Below are 26,017 nucleotides of genomic sequence, written 5' to 3' on the forward strand. Positions count from 1 at the left end.
GCCTCACCTGGGAAGGAGCAGGTGGCACTGAGGTCTCCGTGACAGAGAGTCACCACAGGAGCACAGGGAGATTGGCCGGCGGGGCGCGTGCATTCCAGAAGGAGACAACTGCAAAGGCCCCGCGGTGGGAATAAAGGAGGCACGTTCAAGGGGCAGGAAACACGCATGGGTGGCTTAGAGCACAGCGGTGACGGGTGAGCATCTGAAGTCAGACTGTTCAGTGAGGGGTAGGACTTCATTCCAGGTGCAAATGGAAGCCATGGGGGGGGGGTAGGCAGGGGAGGAATTTATTTCTGTCTCATAAGATGGTACCGGCTGCTGTGAGGGGAGTGGAGGGAAGAAGGGAGCACAGTGAGGAGGTCTGAGCGGGAGCACATGGGCTTGGAGACTGAAGGGGGTGGTGGGGGCAGCCATGTGATTGAGGCACATCTAGAAGGTTTATCTAGCAGCCCCCAGGTCCATCAGCAATGTGGGCGGGATGCCAGGGAGAGAAAGGAAGCCTCCTGACATAGGACTCCCAGCAGCTGGGTGTTTGGTAGAGGCTGAAAGTGCAGCTCAGACCCCTCCCCCCCGCCCCATCCTAACTCTGAACGGAGGAGAGATGACCAAACACAGGGGTCCCCACAGGCCTGAGCCACTGCTGTTGTCTTAGAGCATGGACGTAAACGGCCTAGAGAAAGGAGTCACTGTCCCAGCCCAGTTGGGGCTCCCTGGGCATCCAGGGGAGAGAGGTTGTGGACTGGGACCGTGCATGGGGGTCTGCGTGTGTCTGTTGGTATGAGTATGCGTGTCTGACTGTGATGTCTTGGGGGCTGCACCGGGCGAGAATGGATCCCTGTTTGGCCCGGGCACCCAGAACAAGTCTAGGACTTGTCAGGCCCATGGAGGTAGGGAGGCCAGGTGCTGGGGTCAGGAAGCCAAGACCCTGTTCCCTTCCAGCCAAGCTAGTAAACTCTGGAGAGACTCCGTTTGCTCATCTGCAAAATGGGCAGGAAAATAGCTGCCCCCCTGCTGATCCCTCGGGGGCGTGGTGGGCCAAAGGAGGCCTGTGGTTTAACAAGAAGAGCTTTGGGTTTCTTGGCAGCTATGGGTCTGAGCATGTCTTTTTTATTCATTTCCTTGAGCTTCAGGGTCCTCATCTGTGAAATGGACCGCCTACATCCCAGGATTGTCGTGCTGCTCACGTGTGTTATCCCATCGTGTGCTGGCAACTGGTCATTATCTGGAATGTGATGGATGAGAGGGCTTTGAGCCCATTGTCAGAGAGAAGAGGGGGAAGCAGAATGCCCCCTCCTGAGGGCCCAAGCCTCCAGGTGTAGTGACACGCTGGGACCCGGGGCTCGGAAGGGGAGCCTAAAATTAGCCCTAGAGACGCCCAGGCCGAGGGAGTCCAGTGGCCGAAGGAAAGGTGGGGAGGGAGGGCCTGGACCCTTGAGTGTGGAATACAGCCTCCCCAGGTACCCCTGGGAGCCTGAGCCCAGTAACTGTAGTGTCCCTCCCAACTTTGTAAGCAGTGGGACCCCCAATAAAATGGGCCTGGGCTCCATTCCAGGATTCTGAGCCCACCCTGGGGCCTCATCTCCAGCCTCCCGTCAGTTCCTTCGCTTGCCCCTGAGCCCTTCCAGGGGAGACACTGAGGATCAGCCAGACACCCCCCTTCAGGATGCAGGCTCCTGCCACAGCTGGCCGTCTCCGTGAGGCCACTTCCTGTGGCCAGCACAGGAAGTGATGTCATGGGCACAGGCAGGTCTACAGAGGGTATGGGAAAAGGGCTGCGCAAGGGGCCTCCTTTGTTGGAAGTAGCTCCGCGTCCCCCAAGCCCGCCAGCCCCCATTTGTCATCAGTAACGGCCATTGTAACCACCTCTGAGGGGGGCCCCAGCCTGAACCCCGCAGCCGCCAGAAGCCAGGGCCAGATGGAAGAAGGGCTTTGTGTCCAGGGAGGGGTCCTTCCATGGGGGGTTTATGTGTTTTTAAAACATAATAATAAGTGGCCTCCGTCCCCCCCACCCTCCCCACTCCCCACTGAGCACATCAGCCTCACGGTGAATGGAAGAGATTTTCCATGCAGTGGGAGGTCAAGTCTGGCGGGAATTAGCCCGTGTCCAGGGGCTGGAGAAAGACTGATTGCTGATGATAAATGTGCCCAGCGTGGGGTGTTTCTCGCTCCCTCACCTCCCGCCTGCTCCCCTTCTCTCCTCCCAGTCCTGCCCCACCGGGTATGGGCACCGCCTCCCGCCAGCCAGCCCTGGAGACACAGCCCTGGGGATGCCCGCCTCTTCGTGCTGAGCCTAGGGGGGCTCAGGGCTGGCCTTGTCACCCACCTGGGGACAAAAAGAGTGGGCGGGGATGTCAAGGCCCCGCATACCACCTCAGCCTCATGCTGAGGTCTCTGCCCTGGGCCAGGCCAGAGCGGACCCGGCTGAGATGGATGGTAGTGAGTTTCCATCCCAGGCAGGGGGCCTACGGAGACCGCGCGTTTCCCCGCAGCCCTGCGCTGGCTGTGCTGTCTGCCCTCCTCAGTCCCGAATCAGAAGCCGCGCTCTGGCCCGGCTTGGCTACTGATTTGCTGTGTGATGTTGATCAGTCGCTTTCCTTCTCTGAGCTGATAGAATGCGAGACTCCAGGCCCCTCTGATTGTGACTTCCTGTGCTTCTGCCTGTTCTCCCCTTTCTTACAGGTGGGGAAACTGAGGCCCCAAGGGGTGAAACAACCTCCCCAAGGTCTCAGTGGCAGAGTGGGTGTTTGAACCCATTCCTCTTGGGGTCCCCGGAAGGGAAGCAGAAGCCCTCTGTGAGGGTTTCTCATTCAGGAATATCTGAGCACACAGCTCTAGCCTCTCGCTCCTCTCAGCAGCAGCTCTGGAACATACGGTTTCTTCCCTTTGGTCCTGAAGCCACATCCTTCGCCTCCAAGGCCCTGGCTCCTGCTTATTCCAGTGGCTTAGGTGCTGGTACCTCTTAAACAAGCCTGTGGCCTTGACTTCTTCCCTGTCAGGTGGGAGCCTATGTCTCCACACTGAGTCCTGCCCGGGTCCAGCACCTGGCCGGGTCCTCCTGTCAGGCTCACAGCTCTGTTCTGCCAGCTCCGCTCCCCTCCTAGGGCCTGGTTACCCCATCCTGAACATTTCGGGGGCGGGGGGGGGGGGGGACACCGACGCTGCCAGACCCCACCCTGGTTACCTCTCCTCCCGCATTTTAAGTGGGTTGTGAGCAAAACAGAACTCGTCCGTGAGGAAGCCAGCTTGGTGGTGAGGGGGTGTCAAGCCGTGTCTCGTGAATATTTGAAAGCAAGGCGACAAGGCCAGGGCAGGCAGTTGCACGCCCCAGAGGCTGGAAGCTGTCATGCGGGAGAGGAAGCACGCTGTTTTGCGTGACCTCAGAGGTTAAACTTGTAGCAATGGTTGGAACCTCAGACAGCAGATTTCAGCTGAAAGTAAGGAGGACTTTTCCGTTAGGTCTGTTCAAAGGAGAACCTGGCTGAGAAAAGCAGTGGTGAGTTCCCTGTCCCTGGAGGTACGTGAGTCAAGGTTGGATAGAGTGGATGGGGGATGTTGTTCAAGATGGCCCTTGAAGTAACCTCTATTCCTGTGAGGCTGCATCCAAGTGAGACAGGCTGATAGGAGCCCTCATGCAGGCAGCTATGGGGAAATTGGAAGTGAGGGTTTGAATGGCACCCACAAGAGGTCCCCCCTGGAGGTGCTGGCGGTCCTCAATCTGAGACCTGGGGCGGGAGAACCTGGGCACGGCCGGGAGAGTCCAGCAGCAAATAGTTCCTCCTCCTCCCTCCCTCCTGCCCCCAGGCTCCCCTCACCTTCTGCTTTACGACCACAGTCTGTGCTGGGCCTTTGAGCTAGGAATAACAGTGGCCAAAAAGGTGACCCCGCTTTAGGGAAATTGGCTTCAGGAAGAAAAAATCTACCCAGTAGGACACCGTCACACGCTGACAGATTCCATCTCAAAGTGATCGAACCAGAGTAGGCCTTGAGGGGTTGGCTCGACCAGCTTCCTGGCCAAATGGGGGCCAAGAGCAATGCCAGTCCCCAGCTGGGGTGCAAGCCCCGAGCCCCTGGCCCCAGGGGTTGCTCTTCTCCAGCGTGTGTGGTTACATCTGTGTGTCTTCCATACCTTCATCTTGGGACGGCTGGGCCACTCGCGTATGTGGCTGCGAAGGCAGGTTGCATTTTAAATGAGTTCTATTAGAAAAACGCACTTCACGTGGGACATCTTCCCGCCAGCAGGAAATCCAGATCCGGATCTGGCCTGGCAGGTGCAAGCTGCCTTCCGAGGGGGACTCTCCTGAGGTGTCTGTCTCTTCTGTAAAGATGGAGCTAAGGGGAGGACCGTAGTGGAAACCAGGGAGGCAGGTGAGGGAGGGACCTGGCGCTTCCTCCCACTGACATGGCGACCTCGGGCAAGTCCCGTGATGCCCCGTGGCTTCGTCTGGAAAATGGGAAGATAATCCTCACCTTGGGGGTTGTGGGGAGTAAATGGGGTGAAGGGTGGCACGTAGTTCCACACTTTCATCGTAGAAATAAATGCCAGTTACGGTTCAGAAGTCGGATTCCGGTATCCGGCTGCCCGGATTTGCTCCCTAGCTCTCTGCCACTGACTAGCTGTGTCGCTCTGTGCCATTTACTTCACCTCGCTTGGTCTCCGTTTCTCATCTGTAGCATGGGCATAATGATCGTGCCTAATAGGGCATAGGGGCTGTGGTTCCCAAACCGTGCGCCGAAGCACCCCAGGGTGCCGCGACACATTCCCAGGGGGCGCAGCGGGGTATTATTAACCTTCGAGGAAACACAGACCCACTAAACAGCTGCAAGACACAGCGGCAACTGTTGATTCGAGGTAGCTTATGATTTCGACATCTCATCGCGCTTTTTCCCTTTACGTGGCCTCACGTCTTTGCAAAGGTGGGATTTGGGCGTTTGGAGGTACTCTGAGACAGACCAGGAGGGTGGAGGCTCCAATCTGATTCCAAGATTTGAGAACTTGTGCAGCGCCCAAGTGGCGCACACACGCCCGTTGGTAAGTCATCGGGGCCGTTTAGGAATGGAGTACAAATGTTATTTGTTTCTTTCGGTTTAGGTGTATAATTTTTTCAAACGGCTACCAACTTGTTAGGACACACACACACACACACACACACGCAAGTTGCTCAGAGCTAACTGCTTAATAAACCATTAGGAATTCCTTTTGAATCTTGGGGTAAAAATTACCAAGACGCTAAAAACCAAAGAAGTTGAGGGGCCTCTGTCAGCCTTGTTGCAGGGACTCCGTGAGTTCGTATGAAGTGCCCTGTGACAGCATCGGGCAGGGTAAGCATCCGGGAACCCTGAGACGCCATTACTCTTCTCCCTCCAGGCTGGCCCCCACACGGCAGGCTCAGGTGGCCCTCAGCCGCGAGGACCCAAGCCAGGGCCAAGGTGGAGGAAAAGTGTCCACTGATGAGGGCGGGGACCCAGCTCAGCTGTTCCCCAGGCTCTGGCAGCACTCCCCCACCCCCACTTTTATTTAATCTGCTTTCACTGAGCACCTACTACGTGCCTGGCAAGCCTGTAGGCTGCCGGTGGTCCACCTGGGGAGGAACTCTCAGGTCAGACCTGGTTCTGGTCTCCTGGCGGCATCTGAATCCAGGATGCCTGGGGGGCGGGGGCATCGCAAAGGGGAAGCAGCTACATCTAGAGCCAGCCTGCACTGCCATGCCAGAGACGCATCGATGAGGATGCCCTGCCAAGGCCAGAGATGAAGCTTCGTGCAGGGGTGGAGAAGAGGGCTGGGGCAGGAGGGCGGGGCCGGGGGCCGCCAGACTCGGGGCCTGCTGCACTAATGGATGTCTAATGTTTACTTTGCTCAGCCGCGTCTGCGCCTGCTTTATAAATGAGCCGCATTAGGGTGATAAAACAAAGTCGTAAATACAGCCCGCAGTGCCGCAGAGAGCCACGGCAGCCATCACCTGGGGGCCGGGGGCCGCGTGGCTGGAAGGCAGAGCTGGCATGCACCTGCACCACGGGCTCCCACGCACCTTCTCTGATGGCCGCCACCCCCCAGAGGGAGGCCCGGTACCCCATGTCACGGACGGGGTGCCTGAGGTCAGTAAGGGCGACTTCAGACCCAGGAGTGTCTCAGTCTCAAGCCTGCACCTGCCTCTCACCCCTCGGGCTGAGACAGAAGCAGGGTGCCGGCAGCGGGAGGTGGGCATGGGGCTCTGCCGCCCACACGACCTCTTGGCTGCACCCTGCGCTCTGGCCACTGGGAGGCCTGGGCATTGTTTCATCTTGCCATCAACCGCTCAAGCTCCCAGAACCTAGGGGCTGCCGGTTTACCTACCAAGAAGGTGCCTCCCTGCCTGGCAGAGGGAAGTTTGTTTTATGACCCGGAATGCTTCGGTGCTCTTCCCGGGGCAGCTGCTCACTAAGCGGGGACCTCGCGTCCGTCATCACCCCGTTTGGATGGTCTTCAGTTTCTTCAGCTTTGAAACAAGGGCAGTTCCGGCCTTGCTGACCCTTTAATGAGAGAGCTCTTGGAATCGTAGGGTCTTGGCCAGTGTCAGGATCTGTTAAGATCCTCAGATTTGGGGACACCCGCCATGGCCCAGAGCTACTCCAGTGAAGGCGGTGTGGAGCCCTGGGCGGCTCCCCAAACGCCAGGGTCTGTTTATTGGGTCTGCTTCTTGCTGGCTCTGTGCCCTCGAGCAAGTTGCTTAACTTCTCTGAGCCTCAGCTTCCCCATCTACAAACTGAAGACTAATATTAAATACCTTACAGAATTATTAACTAAAAATACAGCACCGAGTGGGAGGTGAGCATTCGTTGCCATTTTCACGCTGCGACTTGTACCTACTGTGCGCCAGGCCGCTCCTGGGCACTCATGCTTGTCATGTGGCCCCCAAAACAGTCCAGAGGAGGGTGTTTACCTCCTGCCATCTTCACAGATGAGGTAATGACGTCGGAGTTCTGTCCTAGGGGCACACAGAACATGCTGGATGGAGCTGGATTCACACCTTCTTGCCAGCTTCGCCTTTGTTCCCATAGATCACACACACACACACACACACACACACACACACACACACACACAGCTGCCCCACTCCCTGGGACCCAGAGCCAGCAGCCAGTGACAACCTGGTCCACTGAGGGATGGCCTAGCTTGGGCATTTTAGCCCCCTTGGCCCATAGGGGGATGCCTTGGCACTGAGCATGTCCCATCGTGGCCTCCTGGGTTGAAAGACAAGTGCCTGATCCCAGGGACCACTTGCGCCTCTGGGGAACCCCCCCCCAAAATCAAGCTAGGACAGTGACAGGGCCACGGTTGGCTCTAAGGGGCTGGGCAAATGCACACCCCTGCAGCTTAATTCATGGTTTCCTCTGGAGCTTAGCAGAGGAGGACAGCCCCCCACCGCTTGTCCCAGCCACCTGATTATTTGGCACTTGGTGTTGGAAAGTCATTTTTCCTAAGTGGATTGCAAACCAATAGCCTGGCCTGGCCTGGTTTCCCTCCCTCCCACTACTGGTGGTGGCCAGCCCCTCTCCCTTCCTGTTTGTCTCACCTCCTGAGGCGCTGTTCTTTCCAGGGATGCAGGCGGGCCAGGGTTTCCATCTGGCCCCTTTTGGGGGAGGACATTGCTGCGGGCACAGCCTATCTGCGTTCCCAGGCTCTGAAGTTTCCATGTCTGTTGTTAGGGTGGAGGGTGTGGATTTTGCTGCGGCAGAGACAACAGTCCAGAGGAGGGGAGGCTCTGGGTAAAGGCTGCTGGGAAGAGGGGCTCCATTTCTATGCGGCTGTCTGCCTTGGGCTTCCTGGAGGAGGGGGCGGGCCAAGCACCAAGGAGCCCAGGCCCGGCGCGACCGCCCCACGTCACCCCTCGCCACGCCTCCGTGGACCCCGGCTTGTCTCCCCACTTCCTTCAGCCTGGCTGCCTGCAAAGGGCAGCTGTGCCTGCAGGGCAGAGCTGGCCTGGTTTGTGCTCCAGGCACAGTCACCCACTCCCACCCTTCACCTGCTGCGACATCGCCGCGGGACCCTGGAGGGAGGCTCCGGAGGTCCAGTGCAGGGGACGTTGGAGAAGGCTAGGGGGGTGGTATCCTCGCCCGGACGGATCGCTTCAGCATCCCGGGCCACCCTGACTGCTCCTCCTGGAAACAAGTCAAATCACACAGTATCAGAGAGCTAGGACTGGTGTGTCCAAAGCACAGTCTCTTAAAAGCTGGGTGGGATGGGGAAACTGAGGCCCCCGGGAGGTCACGGAGGGCATCCCAGCTGGTCTCCAGCTGCCCACCCCTCCTCCGAGCCTGCAGCCTCACGAAGCCCGCCTTCCCTCCACAGGCACTGATTCCGGCAGCGAGGTGCTCCCCGACTCCTTCCCCTCGGCGCCGGCTGAGCCCCTGCCCCACTTCCTGCAGGAGCCACAGGACGCCTACATCGTGAAGAACAAGCCCGTGGAGCTGCGCTGCCGCGCCTTCCCCGCCACGCAGATCTACTTCAAGTGTAACGGCGAGTGGGTCAGCCAGAATGACCACGTCATGCAGGAGGGCCTGGATGAGGCCACGGGTGAGCCTGCCCCCCCTTGTCCGGTCACCCCCAGCACACCTGGGCCCAGGGGTTCCACCCTGGGCTCCCTGTGAGAATTCACGTGGCCGTGGCTTCCCCCCCCCCCGCCCCCATCCGCCGCCTCAGTTTCCCCTCTGGGATTCACCCTTGATCAGTATTTCCCCAAGGGTTGTCCCAGTCTGACTTTGGGTTACCAAATGAAAGTGCACCGAATCCTTGCTGAGTGCTCACTCTTTTTCTGGTTTCTCTCTGTCTCTGGCTTACATCACGGAGCAGTCTGGGGGCGGGGGGTGGGGGGGGGGGGGCTAGAGCTCTTACACACACGCACGCACACCCCAGCACCTGCTGTGCTCCCCGTTTAACAAAGAGCTCCCCCCCCAGCCCCCCACCGGCACGCAACTAGAATCCTAGACCATCGTGAGTGCGGGAGGGCCTCAGTGTCTGTGGGAAGTGATTCTGTTTCTTTTCATAAGAATGCTGCGTTTCCTTCATAGACATCAGTTGTTTTCAGTTTAAACAAGAGGTTGGTGATGTCACGTAAATAACCACGGAGGGTGTGCTATAGGATGTAGCCCAGATCCCGAGGGTGAGGTGAACTTGGGGTCTCCGGGGCACCCCCAGTGGGGCCCCCGAGGCCAGGTGGTTGCTTATCTGTCCCCAGGCCCCTGTTTACAGTACAGGACCCTCTGGGGTGGAGAGCCTATCCGGGGTTCGGGCCAGGGAGGGGGCGTCCGCTGCTGGTTACCTGCAGGTGGCCAGTGTCGGGCAGGCCCAGCCAAGCCCGGGCTCCGGGGGTCCTTCGCCCCACGGCCCGCCTCAGCTTTGGTTTTGAGGCTTTCACCCCTTCCCTCGTCCTTCTCCTCCTTTCTTAGCCGTCTCTCCTCTCCTTCTGTCTCTCCTGCCTCTCCCCCTTCTCACCCCTGTCTCTCTGTGTCCATCTTTTTTCCCTTATGTCTGTCTGTCTGCCACCCCCCCCCCACCACCACATACTCTCTCTCCTTTCTGCCTCCTTCCGACTTCTTTTTTCCTGGAAAAAGCTCGCAGATTTCAGAACCACCCAGGCTTAAAACCATACCCCAGAATGTACTTAATGCCACCCCAAACCGTATATGTTAAAACGGTAAGTTTTGAGTTATGTATATTTTACCAAAATTCTGAAAGCATTTTAAAAAATAGATTTAGAGTGTCAGGCTCACCCAAAATCTAAAAATAAAAAAAAGGAATGTTGAAAAGAGAAAAAAAAGGAACATACCCCAGCTGCCCCTGTTCCCTGTTCTGTGTGGCTCTGGGAAAGTCACCCACCCTCTCTGAGCCCCAGGTCCTCTCGTTGTAAACTGGGATGTTAACGGAAGGTCCCGGTGGGTGTGGAACAAGGTGGCGTTAAGTGCCAGGCGCTCAGTAAACCCCCATTTCCTCCGTCCTCTTTCTGGCTTTTTCTTGGCCTCTTTCCTCTTGAAGCCTGTCCTTCTTTCTCTGTCCCCCTGAGCCCCTCCGGCCTGTATCAGAGGTCATTTGTGGGGGTCCAGGCAGAGCAGAGGGATGGTGTACCCCCCCTGGGGCCTCTCAAAAACCCTGCAATTAGTAGTAATAGTAACAGCATGGCATCTACTCCCCTGGTACCGGGCTCACGAGCCATGCCAGCCTGAGAAATTGGGGCACTCTTGTCCCCATTAGCTACAAAGAATAGACTGTGGTCCTGTGGGCACTCCCTTGGCAGCAGTATGGCTGGTTTCATCCTCCTGCTCCCCACCCTGGCCCTCTCTGTGGCTCTGGAAAGACAGGGGATGATAGCCGTGGGCCAGAAGGGGCAGGACGAGCCCACCCTACCAGCTCGTGCCAGGTCAGGACAAGAGCCCAGTCCTGGGTGTCCTGGCCCAGGTCCCACCTGCCCCTTAACCACCATGCTGGAGGAGGTGGGCATGGGGGCGGGGGCACCTGGTGCTGGGGACCAAGTCAGAGAGACTGCAGGTCCCTGTCCTCCTTCTGGGTGATGATTTCTCTGTCCAGCGGTTGGGCTGGATGGATGACCCCCTTGAGAGGGACCCCCCCTGTCAGTTTCACAGCCTAGTGAATAAGGGGCGGGGGCCCCCTCTGTGCCGCCCTGGGCTGTGCAACATTGGTCAAAGGCCAGGACTCCAGGCAGCCCCTGTGAGCAGCCAGCGTCATCCCTCTGAAGCAGCCTCTGCCCTCCTGGTGCTCCCCAGGGGCAGAACCCCAGCCCCCTCGCATTTAGATCCCTGGCCGTCGGGAGGGGGTTTCCCTCACTGTCTGGGCTCCTCGGGCAAAGGGCATCCTACCCCATGGTGCGGGAGAGTTAAGGCAATGAGTTCACTGGAAAGGTCCAAAGAGGTCACGCATCTGGAGACAGAGCTTTAACCAGGGCAAGATACCAGATAGCTGATCTCAGCTCTGCCGGTACCTTGAGGTGGGACTTTGGGCCTGCCACTGACGCTCTCTGAGCCTCAGTTTCTTCATATGTGGAAGGAGGGGGCTGGATGAGACCCAAATGACCTTCCCGAGTAGATTTGTGTTCGGCCTTGGCTGGGTGCTATGGCAGAGTGATTGCCATGATCGCTCTAGAGTTTACCCCGAGTGTTTTACTATGAGGGAACAGAAGCTCAGAGAGGCTGAGTAACTTAGTGAAGGTCACACAGCTGGGGAGTGAGGGTGGGGCCAGGACTCAAACCTGCCCAGCCACCATCATGCCACAGTACCACAGAGTGGACAGCTGACAATCCCACCTTCGAGAGGCTCATCAGAGCCATGTGCGGGCATGAGAGGGTGAGCTGGGACACGTGGCAGGGAGGAACAGCTTTAGGAATTCTGAGACGGGGACAGTCAGGAAGGGCTTCCTGGAGGAGGGGGCCTCACAGTCCTCCCACAAGCTTTGGGGAAGAGCTTTGGATGGGCATCGTCATCCAGGGGGTTCACTCGTTCCCTGAGCACAAGGGGCTTTTATCGAGGGTTGGCAGGAGAGTGTGTGACCCCTCTCTGGGTAGGCTGGTGGATGCTGTTATGCAGGGAAGCCCCCAGGCCCTGGTTGGGAGCTGTTGAGAGGTCCTAGGAAGAGGGGCCTCCCCCCAGCTCCAGCTCCTAACCAGAGACAGGCCACCTGCTTTCTTCACGTATTTCTGGAGCACCTTTCCCGGGCCAGGTCCTGGGCCACAGCAGTGAGCAGGGCAAAGCCCTGCTTTATTCTCCCGCAGGAAATATTTAACAAACAAAGCATCAGTAGATAATACAGTTCCGGATAGCGGTCAGGGCCGTGGGGAAGTCAGGCTGGGCGGGGGTTGATAACTACACAGCCCAGTGTCCAGTATGGTGCTTTGAGAGTGGGTGGAGATGGGCCAGGGTCAGAGAGGCGTTCCCTCAGGAAGTGAGGCCCAAGCCCAGAGCTGATGGCGACCGGGAGTCCACTGGGCACAGAGGTGACGGAAGAGGGTTCCAGGCAGGAGACTGGGTGTGCAAAGGCCCTGTGGCCGGGGAGACCATGAGGAACTGGAAGATGCCCGGTGAGGCTGTAGTGGATAGACTGTGCAGGGCCAGAAGGCCACGTGGGGGATCTGGGTCTTCACGTCGTGAGGACTGGAGGCACAGCCAGGGGACACGTGGCATTGTGCGCTGTGAGGAGCGCACGCCAGCTGCGGGGCAGGAAGCGGACTGGAGGGGGCAGAGGGCTTGTGTTAGCCCTTGCAGTCTCCAGGGGAGTGGCAGTGGTGGCTGGGGCCAGGGTGGAGTCGGAAGAGACGAGAAAATAGATGGAAATGGAAGCGCTTGGCAGAGACAGAGGTCCTGGTGCCACGTCCCATGCTTCCTATCCTCAGACCCGCCCCCTGATGCCATCTGTCTCCTCCTCTCAGGCCTGCGGGTACGAGAGGTACAGATCGAGGTGTCGCGGCAGCAGGTGGAGGAGCTGTTCGGGCTGGAGGATTACTGGTGCCAGTGCGTGGCCTGGAGCTCCGCGGGCACCACCAAGAGTCGCCGGGCCTACGTCCGCATCGCATGTAGGCCGTCCTGACACCCCCACCCCGCTCCCCTGGGCCCCTTCCCCCTGCCCACGCCCCCTGGAGAGGAAACTCCACAGCTGTGGGGGCATCCCTTGCCCGCTGCAGAGACATGAGGGCACACGGATGCCAGCTCAGAAGAGGCCTCCTGGACCCAGAACTTAAGCCACCTCTGGCCTCAGGATTTCTAACAGCCTTTTGTAGCTACGTCTGTATAAGGGAGCTGCCAGCTTCCTCACCAGCCTGGGTTGTTGTGTGCTTAGGATCCCAGCGTCAGGGAGGGAGACCTGTTCCCCCAACCCCACCGGGTGAGGCCCCCACTTTGGAGGAGATGCCCAGGCAGAGCCCAGTTTCCTTGGCGTGCACTGCCCCCTAGTGGCTAGAGTGGGACGCGTGAGGCTTCTGTTCCGCCCAATTGTGCCTGGTGACCCCACTTCCTTCTTCCACTCCTTCTTCCAGACCTGCGCAAGAACTTCGATCAGGAGCCTCTGGGCAAGGAGGTGCCCCTGGACCAGGAGGTTCTCCTACAGTGCCGCCCACCAGAGGGCGTGCCTGTGGCTGAGGTGAGTGGGGACGAGGAGAATACTCGGCATGGCAGAGACCATGATGCCTCAGCCTTCCAGAGCTCTCCCCGTTTCATAGATGGGAATATCGAGGCTTGAGACAGAGAACTACGGCCTCTGCAGAACTCGGCGTGTGCTAGACCCCAGCTCGGCCCTCCACAGGCATAACCCCTCGGGATGGGGAAGAGCTGGGGCCAGATCCCCACGGGCTACTTGAGCAGGCCCCAGGCTGAGTCTCTTGCAACGGAGGTGCCTGTGGCTGTATCTTCCTCCCCCGCCCAGAAGCCAGTCCCAGCTTTGTGGATGCCAAAGGGCCTCACCGTGCATGTGTCCGAGCACGTGGCCTTTGCCCTAACGGCGAAGGGCTAACACTTGTGTTGCACGTCCAGGGAGTCAAGTACCGTCCTCCACACTTTGCACACTAACTTTAATCCTTGCATCAGCCCTATGCGGTGGGTGCTAATAAATTCTGCCTTACGAATGATGAAATCGAGGCTGGCGTTAAGCCCCTCCCTAGGGCCGTCTAGCTGGTGGGGTGCTCGTCGCAACCACTGTGTTCTGCAGTATTCGCCACGGGGCCCGGCCCGTGGAGGTCCAGCCTCACTCTGTCACCACCGCGGGTAGACACGGATAGAACTGCGGTCCTGTTTATGGCCGGGCCTCCCTTCCCCTCCAGAGAGGGCCCACTCCCTGAGATGCAGGTAAGCAGGTAGCGGGCCCTCATGCCCCCCACCCCCATCCCTGTAGGTAGAATGGCTCAAGAATGAGGACATCATCGACCCCACCCAGGACACCAACTTCCTGCTCACCATCGACCACAACCTCATCATCCGCCAGGCCCGCCTGGCAGATACGGCCAACTACACCTGTGTGGCCAAGAACATCGTGGCCAAGCGTCGCAGCACCACTGCCACGGTCATTGTCTTCGGTACGGGTCCTGGGGGGGGGGGGGGGGCAGCTTGGGCCATATGCCCACCTCACCCCACCCTACACAGGAGGTCGGCAGGACCCTGGTGGACAGGAGAGGGGAGGTGCCTTCCCCAAGATCACACAGCAAAGCTAGTGGTCGAGTCAGGCACTCGTGGGCTTGGGGCTAGAACAGGGCCTCGTCAGCATCCTCACTCCCAAGCCTGGTGACCCAGCAGAGTGCGGAACCGCTGCCCAGGCCTGTAGGATGTTCCTTGCTGTTCCCTCCGCTGGGAGGGGCAGAGCTATAGCTGAGATGCCCCGAGTATGGTAGAAAGAACCCTGCGTCGGGTTTCAGGCACAGGTCGCCCGTTACCAGGTGACCCTGGGTAAGCGTCAGCCCTCCCTGGACCTTTGCTTGCCATCGCACAATGGCGCTGGGAACAGACAGTAACCACCCCCCCCCCCCCCGGTCCCCTCCAGTGTTGACGGTCACAGCCAGATTTGTCTGCTGGAAACTGAGCCCCCAGTGCCGCAGCAGGTGGGGTCCAGTTAGGAAAGGCCTCAGCAGAAGGGCCTTGTCAGGACTGGAGATGGGGTCTAGGGGACCCACGGGCCGCAGAGCCAGGCTGACCAGGTGACACGTGCTGCCCTTGCAGTGAACGGTGGCTGGTCCAGCTGGGCGGAGTGGTCACCCTGCTCCAACCGCTGCGGCCGTGGCTGGCAGAAACGTACACGGACCTGCACCAACCCGGCCCCGCTCAACGGAGGTGCCTTCTGCGAGGGCCAGGCCTTCCAAAAGACCGCCTGCACCACCGTGTGCCCAGGTGAGGCCCCGGGCCGGCGGGCGTCCTGCCCATGCCCAGCCCGCTCCGGTCCCCAGCCCTGCCTTCTGTGCCGTGGCGTCTGCTGCGGTCAGGACAGCCGCTCTCTCCCCATGGTGGTGCTTGTTCTGGGGCCCACAGCTGGCCGAGCAGGCTGGACATGATGCTGTGGCCTGTGCCCTCTCGTTCCGCGCCCGGCTGCTAGAGGGACGGAGAGAGAGGCTCTGAGCTGCAGTCTGCTGGCGGGGGGGAGGGAGGGGAGCCCTTCCACCCTCCGGGCCGTGGGCCAGGGTCCCAGCGCTGCCCGGGGTCAGAGAGCCTGTCCTCCTGTCCGAGACTTTGGCTGCCGCCCCTAATCCTGCAAAGGTCCTCTCTCCCCTCACCTTTGTCTCAGTCTGCGCCTCCGCGTGTGTGGGTCTATGCGCGCCTGGTTTTGTCCCGCCCCTTCCACGTTTGCGTGAACCATGTGGTATATTTCCCTTGGGTTTGTGTCTTCGCGGGTGCACCGGGCTGTGTCTGTGTGAGTGGCCTCCTGTGTCTGTTTGTGTCCTCTCTGCCCGCACGGTGCCCCTGACTGCGTTGGAAGGGGCCATGTGGCCATGGGTGGATGGATCTCTTCGTGTGGCTTCTGTGTCCTAGGCTCCCGTCCTGCTGGAGTGTGTGTGTGTGTGTGTGTGTGTGTGCGCGCGCGCACCGCTGTGTGCCCTGGGCTCCCCTCCTGCCGTAGTGTGTGTGTGCGCGTGCGCGTGCACCGCTGTGCTCTGCACGCATACCTGTGCACGCATGTGCCCCACGTGCCGTGTGTTGTGCTCCTGCAGTGGACGGAGCGTGGACGGAGTGGAGCAAGTGGTCAGCCTGCAGCACTGAGTGTGCCCACTGGCGCAGCCGCGAGTGCATGGCGCCCCCGCCCCAGAACGGAGGCCGAGACTGCAGCGGGACCCTGCTCGACTCCAAGAACTGCACCGACGGGCTGTGCATACAGAGTGAGTCCCTGCGCCGGCGGGGCCCGGGGGCGGGAGCTCCAGCCGGATGAGGCCCCTCCCACCCCGCCCCGCCCCGCCCCACCGGCCGGCCCCAGGCCTCCGGCGCTGGCCTCGGTGGAGCAGCCCCTGGGGCCTCTGCCCACTCGCCGCGTGCATCACCTCATCTGCGCGTTTCCTGTCACATTCACCATCCTTTCTTTGCCACCTGTGTCATTGTCTTTCCCTTTATTTCCCTCGACAGATAAGAAAACTCTAAGTGACCCCAAAAGCCACCGTAAGTCCCATTTCATGGCTGTCCTTTTTTCTCTGGGGGACCCTTGCTCTCCTTGGCTGGCTTTTCCAGGGTGTGGGGTGCAGGGCAGGGCAGGGCACAGGGAGACTTGAAGGTGCCCCCCCCACCAACCGTCCATGGGCCCCCCCCTTGGCCCCCAATGCTGCACGTGCCGCGCCCTCCGTCATGTGCAGACAGGCAGACTCTCAGCCCACAGAAAGGACACCATCCCGACCCTCCCATTACGGGAGAAGATGAGCCTCAGAGAGAAGGGACTTATCCAAGGACTCAGCCAGGATTTGAGCATCAGTACTTACGTGACCCACGCCGGTGCTCTTAGCCTTGTCCCCTCAGCCTTCCTCTCTGCAACAGAGCCGGTGCAGAGGCCCATACCGTCCCTTCCGGTGCCCCTACTGTATCCCCCAGCGAGGTTCTCCTAGCGTCAGCCCCGAGGGGGTCTGGTCCGCTTACCCCCCAGGCCGTCCTGCGGCCACACCAGAGCAGTAAAGCTGCTCGGGCAGATCGGCCTGTGGTAATTAAACCATAATTTCCAAATAATTCCGGGTTCATAAAATCAGCAGTGGGCCCCTGGGCCCAGCTCACAGGGGGACCAGGCTCGTGACTGGTGAGCGATTATCAGGTGACCCTCGATGGTTAGGGAGAGCATCAGGAGGCAGAGCCGAGCCCCGAGGGCCTCCTGGCAGCTCTCCCGGGCGCCAGGGCCCTCCGGGGAGCCCAAGAGTGAGGGCCGCCAGAAGGTGGCAGAAGTGGGCGGACACCAGGACTGAGCCGTGCCCTGCCTCCCAAAGGCTCAGTCGGCACCAGGAAAGCGGAGCTTGGAAGGGTCCAGGCAGGGAAAGCAGGCCTCCCTGTCCGCGGGCCCTCCCAGGAGGGGAGACCGGACGTTGGCTTCCTGGAGGTCCCCAAACAAGAAAGAGGGAAGAGCAGGCATCTTGGCTCGGCCTGTGGGCTGTCCAGTGTCCTAGCCACTCACCACGCGTGGCTCTTCCCACTTCCATTTAACTTGGTTAAAACTAAATACATTTTTAAAGACTGAGTGCCTCAGTCAGAGCGGCCACGTTTTAGTTGTTCGTTAGCCACACGTGGCTAGTGGCTGTCACGGGGGACAACGCAGACACAGAATGCCTGTCATCGTGTCAATGCCACCTCCCTGCCTGGGCCGTGTGGGGTTACTTGCAGCTGTGTGGCAGCCTGCCTGGGGGAGGAAAGTGTAGCCGGTGGGTGGCCCCCCCTGAGCCCCTTCCTTCCCCTCCACCTGCTCACCTCCTCTCCACCCCATCGCCTTGCATCTCATTCCCTCCTCCTGCTCCCCCTCTGCCGCCATCCCCTCCCCTCAGCCCAGGATGCAAGTTGAGCTCAGGGTGGCTGCTTACAGAGATGACCGGGAGCCGGGACCTCCGGCCCTGGGATGTGCTGCAGGCCGCAGCGAGGGCCTCCGTTTGCATCCTGGCTGGGACAGGACACTGTCTCTTTCTCAGCAGTGAGCAAGGAGTTACCTGTTGGGACTGCCCATGAGTCGTCTTGCGTTTTTCTGCACGGGGGCGGGGGGGGGGGGGGGGAAGCAAGACAGTAACGGATCTGAGGCCGTTTTACTGGTCGAGACTGATGCGCAGAGAGGTTGAGGCTTGCCTGCGGTCCCGGCCAGTCACGAGGGCTCAGACTAGGACCTAGCATGGCGCCGGTCTGTCCCAGGACCTGGGTCTCTGCCCCTGCCCCTCACCCAGCCCTCCTGTCCCCGCAGTGCTGGAGACCTCGGGGGACGTGGCGCTGTACGCGGGCCTCGTGGTGTCCATCTTCGTCGTCGTGGGCGTCGTCATGGTGGTGGGGGTGGTGGTTTACCGCCGCAACTGCCGGGACTTTGACACGGACATCACCGACTCGTCGGCCGCCCTCACTGGCGGCTTCCACCCCGTCAACTTCAAGACTGCGAGGCCCAGTAAGGACCTGGGAGTACCCGGGGTGGCAGATGCAGGCAGGGTACCCAGAGGGGCACGGCAGCCAGCCACACCGGCCAGACTGGAGTGGGGCCTCCCCCACTGGACTTTTGGGTGGGATTTTGCAACAGAAGGGCCCCCGGCGGGAGCAGAGGATGGGACCGGGCCAGCGAGGCACAGCTGGGTCTGACTGTAGCCCCAACCCCTGCAGACAATCCACAGCTCCTGCACCCATCCGTGCCTCCGGACCTCACGGCCAGTGCCGGCATCTACCGCGGGCCCGTGTATGCCCTGCAGGACTCCGCCGACAAGATCCCCATGACCAACTCGCCCCTGCTGGATCCCCTGCCCAGTCTCAAGATCAAGGTCTACAACTCCAGCACCACCGGCTCGGGGCCAGGCCTGCCAGATGGGGCTGACCTGCTGGGGGTCCTGCCGCCCGGCACGTATTCCGGCGACTACACCCGGGATGCCCACTTACTGCACCTGCGCAGTGCCAGCCTCGGCTCCCAGCAGCTCCTGGGCCTGCCCCGCGACCCGGGGAGCAGCGTCAGCGGCACTTTTGGCTGCCTGGGTGGGAGGCTCAGCATCCCGGGCACAGGTGGGCTCCTCCTGCCCCGCTCGCCTGTCAGCCCGGCCTCCGCATGTCCCCTCTGGGCATCCCCAGCCCCTCCCCCCTCTCCCCGCAGCAGAAGATAGGGCTTCCCCGATCCCATTTCACAGATGGGGAACATGCGGTCCAGGGGAAAGAAGGGACTATAACATAGAAGACTTGGGGTCCAGGCGTTTCTGTCTCACGAAAGCAGGGGAACCTTGGACCAGCCCCTCTCTAAACCTTATCTGTTAGGTGGGAGGGAATATGTCTTTGTAATTCAGCAGGCCTACAGAGCACTACTGAGAAGGCAGAGCCATCAGCTGATAGTTTCCCAGTGTGACACTGATCTGGGGCTGGAGCTGGCCCTGGGGCCTTTGAACTTTGGCACTTTGCCCCATCTCTATACCCCACCGCAGTGCTAGAGGCCCCTGTGTTAGCAGATGTACCCACAGCTGTCAGTGGCCTGGGCTCCCCCTTGTACCTAGTCCCCGAGCTTCTGTCCCCCAACCTTGCTGGTGACCACCTGGAGTTCAGGAGATGCCTTTCTCCCCCTGCCCCAAGCTAGGAGCCAACCAACCCCCTCCCCCACCCCCCCCCATCCCCCATTCTAGGCTTTTAGATTCCCTCCAGCTGCTGACCTCCTTCTGCCCCTAGGGGTCAGCCTGCTGGTACCCAATGGAGCCATCCCCCAGGGCAAGTTCTACGAGATGTACCTCCTAATCAACAAGGCAGAAAACACCCTGTGAGTGGACAGACCTCAGTCTGGCATGGGCTGCCCCCCTTCTCTTCCTCTCCCTGCTGCCTGGCCACCTTGGGTTCAAATATCACCATCTGAGCCAGATCCTAAAGTAGCCCTCCAAGCAAAACATTGACAGGTCTTATTACGTCCACATTTAAAATGTGCAGCACCGACACAGCGAATCATAAAACTGAAAGGCGATTGACAAAGTAGCTACAATACGACAAGAGGCTTATCCTTACTATGTAAAGAGGCGTTAGAGACCAATAAAAAAAGTAAATATTTCACTACAAGAATGGGCAAAGGATACGAACAAGTGATTCACACATACTCTCTGATGCAGCACGTATACACACACACAGACACACACACACACACACACAGTGGCCAGTAGATTATGAAAAAATGGCCAGCCTACTTTGTAGTCAGAGAAATAGAAATTCAAACAGCCATGAGACACTAGGAGTTTTTTGTTTCTCGAATTTGCAAAGATTTTTTTCAAACGGCCTGACCTCCATATTGACAAGAGTGTGGGACCTCGGCCCTCCCATGACACGCGGGAGGGAGCACGGGCTGGTACCAGCTTCCCAGAGGGCAGTTTAGCAACGCTTAACCAAAAGCATCCCAAGCGTGCAGAACCTTTGAAAATACGAGCAAAGACATAGCTGAGAATGCTGCAGTGGAATAGCAGAAATCTGAACACACTCTCAAGGCCTAGGCCGTCTTTCTGCCTCTCCTTAACCCCTCACCTCCGGGGGCCCAGGGGTGCAGACCTGCCTCTGTCACCCAAGAGCCGGGGTAGAGGTGGCAGGCCCACACCGGTCCCTTGCTGAGCTTCAGGCCTGCCCTCACTGCCTCCCCCCTGCCCTCTGCCCTGTCCCCAGCCCGCTTTCAGAAGGGACCCAGACGGTATTGAGCCCCTCAGTGACCTGTGGGCCCACGGGCCTCCTGCTGTGCCGCCCCGTCATCCTCACGGTACCCCACTGTGCTGAAGTCCGTGCCGGCGACTGGATCTTCCAGCTCAAGACCCAGGCCCACCAGGGCCACTGGGAGGTGAGGAGCCAAGGCTGGGGGGGGGGGGGAAGCGGGGCAGATCTACTATCTGAACCTGCCCTGGGAGGCCTCAAAAGCTGAAAGAAAGCCCCTCTTCTCCCAGCCCAACCTGGGTGGATCTCTCCATGGCCTTGACTGTGACCTCTTTGCCTCCCCGTGTAGGAGGTGGTGACCCTGGACGAGGAAACCCTGAACACGCCCTGCTACTGCCAGCTGGAGGCCAGGTCCTGCCACATCCTGTTGGACCAGCTGGGCACCTACGTGTTCACGGGTGAGTCCTATTCCCGCTCGGCAGTCAAGCGTCTCCAGCTGGCCATCTTCGCCCCTGCCCTCTGCACCTCCCTGGAGTACAGCCTCAGGGTCTACTGCCTAGAGGACACGCCCGTAGCGCTGAAGGTAAGGCCAGGCCGTCGGTAGCACACAGCCCTGGCACACGGTGGGTGTATCACCCCCTCCCCCCAGCTGACCGGCTGTGCGGTACCTTCCAGTGCCCCCGCCCCCCAGAATCGTGGTACTTTCCAGGCACCCCTCTACCGCCATCAACCTCATTGCTCAAACATTGAAACGGCATCAGACTCGCGAGATACAGTTTTGCCCTCACCAAACTGCAGGCTAGAGGCAGGGGAAATGACAGGGGGCCTCGCTGATGGAGGGCTAAGTGAGCACCAGCCTGGGAGGGAGAGGATCTGAGAAGGCTTCACGGCACATTAACCTTAGACCTGTGCTCCAAAAGCCAAGGAAGGGTGCCCGGAAGAGAAGGGTGAAGGCCATCCCAGTGGGCGTGGGCGCTGACGCAAAGGCAGGTGTGTTGTCCCATGTGACCGAAGCACGCAGGGGCTGTTTCTAAGACCTCGAGCTCATCCTGACACTGGAAGAGCATAGCCCCTTGGCCTTGTGTTGACCTTCTCCTGCCGCCCACCTCTCTGTGAAGCCTCCGGGGCCTTTCCTGTGGCTCCAGACCTCCCTTGACCCAGGTCTAGGGTCCCCTCTAGCTCCTGTCTCCCAGTCTCGCGTGACTTGTCCCCAGCTCCAAGTCGAGGACTGATGCAACATGGGTGAAAAGGTCTCATGGGGGAGTGAGTGTCTTCTGCTGGGCCAGGCTGGCCTGAAACTGCAGAAGGCCCACAAGGGATCGGGGGTTCCGAGGAGAGGCTCTCGCGGCCTGGATCTCTGAGTACTGGGACGCTGGCCAGTGTCCAGCTTTGATCAGAGAATGGAGGGGACGGCAGGAGGAAAGCCACCACATTTGAGCTTGATGGCATCACTTATTTATTCAGTCCCCGTCTGTCCGTCCGTCCGTCCATCCATCCATCCATCCATCCATCCAGCTTGCTGCCCATCTATCTGTATACTCATTCACTCGGCAGTCCATCTGTCTGTGCAGCCATCGCCAACCATCCCTTCGTCTTTCCTTCCGTCTGTCCTTCTGTTTGTATATCCGTTTGCATATCCATCTACACATCCATCGTCTGTCTGTATCTATCTACCCAACTATTTATCCATCCATTCATTCATCTACCTGTCCAGTCATCTATAAATCCAGTTATCTATCCATCTGTCCCATTATCTGTCCATTCCCCCGTCTATTCACACAGTGTGTCTTCTCCGAGCACTTACCAAATGCCCAGCCCTGTGCTCTGATGGTGGCCTGCCCTCAGTCTTACAGCCTGGCTCCTACTGCCCGCCTGTGTCCCCACACCCCGAGCTTGCAGCAGGAAAGACCCCAACTGGCCAAGTATGACGGGCTCCCCCTTCCCGTTGCCTCCTGCCCACAGGAGGTGCTGGAACTGGAGCGGACCCTGGGTGGCTACCTAGTGGAAGAGCCAAAACCCCTGCTGTTTAAAGACAGTTACCACAATCTGCGCCTGTCTCTGCACGACATCCCCCATGCCCACTGGAGAAGCAAGCTGCTGGCCAAGTACCAGGTGAGGGCTGGGCCACAGGAGGTGGCGAATGACGCCGGGGCAAGGGGAGCATTCGGTCTGCCCGCGGAAGATCGGTTCCCCCTCCCGGGCCTTGGCCTTCCTGTCTCCTTCCTCTAGCCTTGCCCCCGCCTCCCCGAGTCTCTGTCTCCCTCCCACCCCACTCTCCATGCCCCTAGTCGTCCCTAGGCACGTCGTCACGTTCGGTGCCACCGACAGCCACGTTCCCCCCCACCCCCCCCCCCCCGGCACACTCCCACACACAGATGTCTACAGACGACGTCATCTTCAAAGAGGCCTTGCCATCTCTAAGAGTGCTCATGCCTGGCCGACCATCCAGAGTCGTCTCGGATGGTCACTCCCCTGTGCCTACACCCACCTGAGCAACCCCATGGACTCTGCAGGGCCTCCAGCCCCAGACGTACATGCGCATGTGTGCATACGCATACACACGTGCGTGCACGCATCCAGACTTGTGCCGCCTTCCCCAGACACTCGTTTCTCGGCTGAAGGGCCCCTGACCAGCTCTTCCTCTTCCTCTCTGGACGGAGAGGCCTGCCCTGCCCCCTGGGGGGGGGGGTTCCCATCGCTTCCTGACGTTGGCCCCCTGACCGGCCTCTGCCTCCATTCCCTGAGGGTAGGGCAGGGCAGGGCAGGCTGGCCTCACCTTGACCCTGACGCCCCTCCCTCAGGAGATCCCCTTCTATCACATTTGGAGTGGCAACCAGAAGGCCCTGCACTGCACCTTCACCCTGGAGAGGCACAGCCTGGCCTCCACAGAGCTCTCCTGCAAGATCTGTGTGCGGCAGGTGGAAGGAGAGGGCCAGATCTGCCAGCTGCACACCACGCTGGCAGAGGTGAGGCGGGAGGACAGATACCCCGTGGGGCCGGGGGAGCAGCGTTCAGACCCGCGTGCATGGGGATGCTGCCTTCCGTAGATATGTCCCCGTCAGCTCCCAGGTCTGGGCTGGGACTCTGTCACTTCCTGCACACTTATTGAGTCCTGTGCTTGGCCGGTACCAGGCAACAGAAATCACTAAGTCAGAAGGTAGATCTTAGGGAGGAAGAGACCATCGACCTTGTGTCAGGTCAGTGCTTAGCCCAAGCCTATGGCTCTCCTCCACTATACATCCACATTGAGGTTTACAAAACCCAGGCCACCCAGGCCAGCAGCGCGAGAAGTTTCTTGGGCAATGTAAAAAGCGCCGATCAGAGACCTAGACCCAGCTCTCTACCGAACTTGGCACATGACCATGGGCAAGTCACTTCCCCGTTCTGGACTTCATTCCCACGTGTGTCAACGTGCGTCTGTGTGGAGTAGACTGTGGCTGAGGCTCCTTATGGCTTTGGAATCACGAGCCTGCACCCGCATCAGCCTGGGACAGTGCATTCGCCTGGTCCGCCGCAAGGACCGTTGGGCACGCAGCCCTGGCCCTTGGAAGCCGACCTTCTGGGGGAGGAGGTTTTTGAGCAGCTGACCTGCCCAGAGCGTGGGGAGGAACCTCCACGAGCTCACAGTCCCCGTGCAGGAAGGTCGGAGGGGCGGATGCTAGTGCTGTGCATGAGGGAGCCCCCTGCCCCTCTCACCTTGCCCCCTGCCCTTCTAGACACCTGCTGGCTCCCTGGACGCCTTCTGCTCTGCCCCTGGCAGCACGGTCACCACCCAGCTGGGACCCTACGCCTTCAAGATTCCACTGTCCATCCGCCAGAAGATATGCAACAGCCTGGATGCCCCCAACTCGCGGGGCAATGACTGGCGGCTATTGGCGCAGAAGCTCTCCATGGACCGGTGGGTGTTGGGCCAGGCCGGCCCCACCCCAACCTCCCTTTGTCCCCCAAGGGGCAGGTGGGGCAGGCAGCCCGACAGTCCAGGATCAGATCCTTCCATTTGTGGTAGATCAGGAGCTGAGGCTTGGGTGTGCTCAGTCTGAGAAGCCCATTTTTGGGGGGTGCCATACTCAGCGTGCTGGCCCGTGAGGATCAGGTGAGGCCAGGACACCAGGGGTCATCACCATCTGCACCCCCGGGCCCAGGACGGAACAGGTGTTCTGGAAATGTTTGCTGGGTGACGGTGTATGTTGGTGCCGAAGCCCTTCTGGAGAATCTAAAATGCTGCATAAATATAATGGCAATAGTAATTATTAGAATTACATTATACTTACTGAGAAACCATTTAATAAACGTGCATTGAGCAGATGCCACGTAGAAGACACCTGACTAGAGATGGATGGGCTTTACAAAGAGTCTAAGGCTCTGTTCCTGCTCTCGGGGTAGTGTGTGGGGCAAAACCAAGCAGGGAACAGATGCGGGAGGAGGAAAGATTGGAATTCTAGGTTTGGACAGTCTCTCCTGGGGCCAGTGTCTTTCAACGGGTAATAATAACAATGATGATGGATGATGATGAGCAAGACAGTTTCCATCTTAGGGATGAGGAAACCGAGGCTCAGAAAGGAGCAGTGGCTTTCCCAGGGCCACACAGCCCCCAAGCAGAGGGGCTAGGGTTCCGACCCAGGGTCGGGGGACCTCAGAGCCTTCCCACTTCCTGGTGCTCTGTCCACTCCCAAGCTCCCGGGAGGTGCTGAGTGTTGGGGGAGCCCAGTGACCCTCTCCTTCCCTCCGCCAGGTACCTGAACTACTTTGCCACCAAAGCGAGCCCCACGGGTGTAATCCTGGACCTCTGGGAAGCTCTGCAGCAGGATGACGGGGACCTCAACAGCCTGGCGAGTGCCTTGGAGGAGATGGGCAAGAGTGAGATGCTGGTGGCCATGGCCACTGACGGGGACTGCTGAGCCGCCCCGGACCGTGGACTGGGAGGGCTGGCAGGAGGCGGGCACAGAGGAGGCAGCCTCGTGTGAGGCAGTGCGGCCCCTGCTGCCCCCCAGCTCACAGCCAGAGGCGCCCCCTCCTCCTCCTCCCCCTGCCCCATTCCCAGACCACAACCAGCCTTAGCAAATCCATGTACTCTGTTGTCAGGAAGACCCAGTGTTCCTTCTCCACCCCTTGCTGTCCCCCCTGCCCTTGGATCTCCGTGGAGGAACCGAGACGAGGCCTCTGGAGGCAGCGAGGGGAGCCAGGAGGTGGCCCTCCCTCCCTCCTCCCACCCCCACCAGCCACCTCCGCCCCAGGAGCTCTGGGTGACGTTTGTCTTAGATGCGTTCTTCGGTTTCTTCCTCAGTTACTGGTTTCTCCCTCCCGCCTAAGTCCTCTTCTCCTTTCACACCGTTTTCCTCTTTGAAGAGTCAAGTACAATTCAGACGAACTGCTTTCTGTCGTCCAAAGCAAAAAGGAAAAGGAAAGGAAGAAAGAAAGCTTCAGACCCCTAGTCAGGCTCAAAGAAGAAAAAAGAGAAACACCAAAACCACAAGGGAAAAGAAAAACCCAGTTTCTTAGGAAACGCAAATGATTTATTATCCAGATATTTGGATAAGTCCTTTTTAAGAAAAAAAAAAAAAAAGAAAATGAAAAACAACACAAAAAAATAGAAAACTCTTTTCTTGAGTGTGGATGAGTGTGGGCTTGCTCATGGTTCTGGCCAGGAGTGAGCGTGTGTGCATGTGTGGGGGTGTGTGTGTGAGAGAGAGAGAGAGAGAGAGAGATGATCAGGGAGAGAGAGACAGAACAGGGAACACCTTGCTGCTAATGATTCTGTCT

The 26,017-nt window shown here is 59.4% G+C and overlaps 1 protein-coding gene across 2 annotated transcripts in view; it reads left to right on the forward strand.

The window, feature by feature from the left end:
- UNC5B (unc-5 netrin receptor B) overlaps window positions 1–25,661 on the forward strand; it is a 78,364-nt gene extending 52,703 nt beyond the window's left edge. The window contains exons 2-17 of one of the 2 annotated variants that reach the window (XM_047071987.1): window positions 8,327–8,551; window positions 12,412–12,555; window positions 13,015–13,118; window positions 13,866–14,046; window positions 14,684–14,851; window positions 15,667–15,831; window positions 16,073–16,105; window positions 17,865–18,059; window positions 18,269–18,658; window positions 19,307–19,394; window positions 20,276–20,444; window positions 20,607–20,840; window positions 22,220–22,369; window positions 23,059–23,223; window positions 23,974–24,155; window positions 24,990–25,661. In XM_047071987.1, coding sequence (XP_046927943.1) covers window positions 8,327–8,551; window positions 12,412–12,555; window positions 13,015–13,118; window positions 13,866–14,046; window positions 14,684–14,851; window positions 15,667–15,831; window positions 16,073–16,105; window positions 17,865–18,059; window positions 18,269–18,658; window positions 19,307–19,394; window positions 20,276–20,444; window positions 20,607–20,840; window positions 22,220–22,369; window positions 23,059–23,223; window positions 23,974–24,155; window positions 24,990–25,155 — 2,759 coding nt within the window. In that variant the 3' untranslated portion in view covers window positions 25,156–25,661. The remainder of the gene's footprint in view (window positions 1–8,326; window positions 8,552–12,411; window positions 12,556–13,014; window positions 13,119–13,865; window positions 14,047–14,683; window positions 14,852–15,666; window positions 15,832–16,072; window positions 16,106–17,864; window positions 18,060–18,268; window positions 18,659–19,306; window positions 19,395–20,275; window positions 20,445–20,606; window positions 20,841–22,219; window positions 22,370–23,058; window positions 23,224–23,973; window positions 24,156–24,989) is intronic. The other variant, XM_047071990.1, reaches the window with a different exon arrangement.
- The last annotated feature ends 356 nt before the right edge of the window (window positions 25,662–26,017 follow it).

This window comes from Lynx rufus, unplaced genomic scaffold (genome assembly GCF_022079265.1).
Source record: "Lynx rufus isolate CCGP_SWC_20201006 ecotype Redwood Valley unplaced genomic scaffold, mLynRuf1.p SCAF_11, whole genome shotgun sequence".
Taxonomy (NCBI): Eukaryota; Metazoa; Chordata; class Mammalia; order Carnivora; family Felidae; genus Lynx; species Lynx rufus.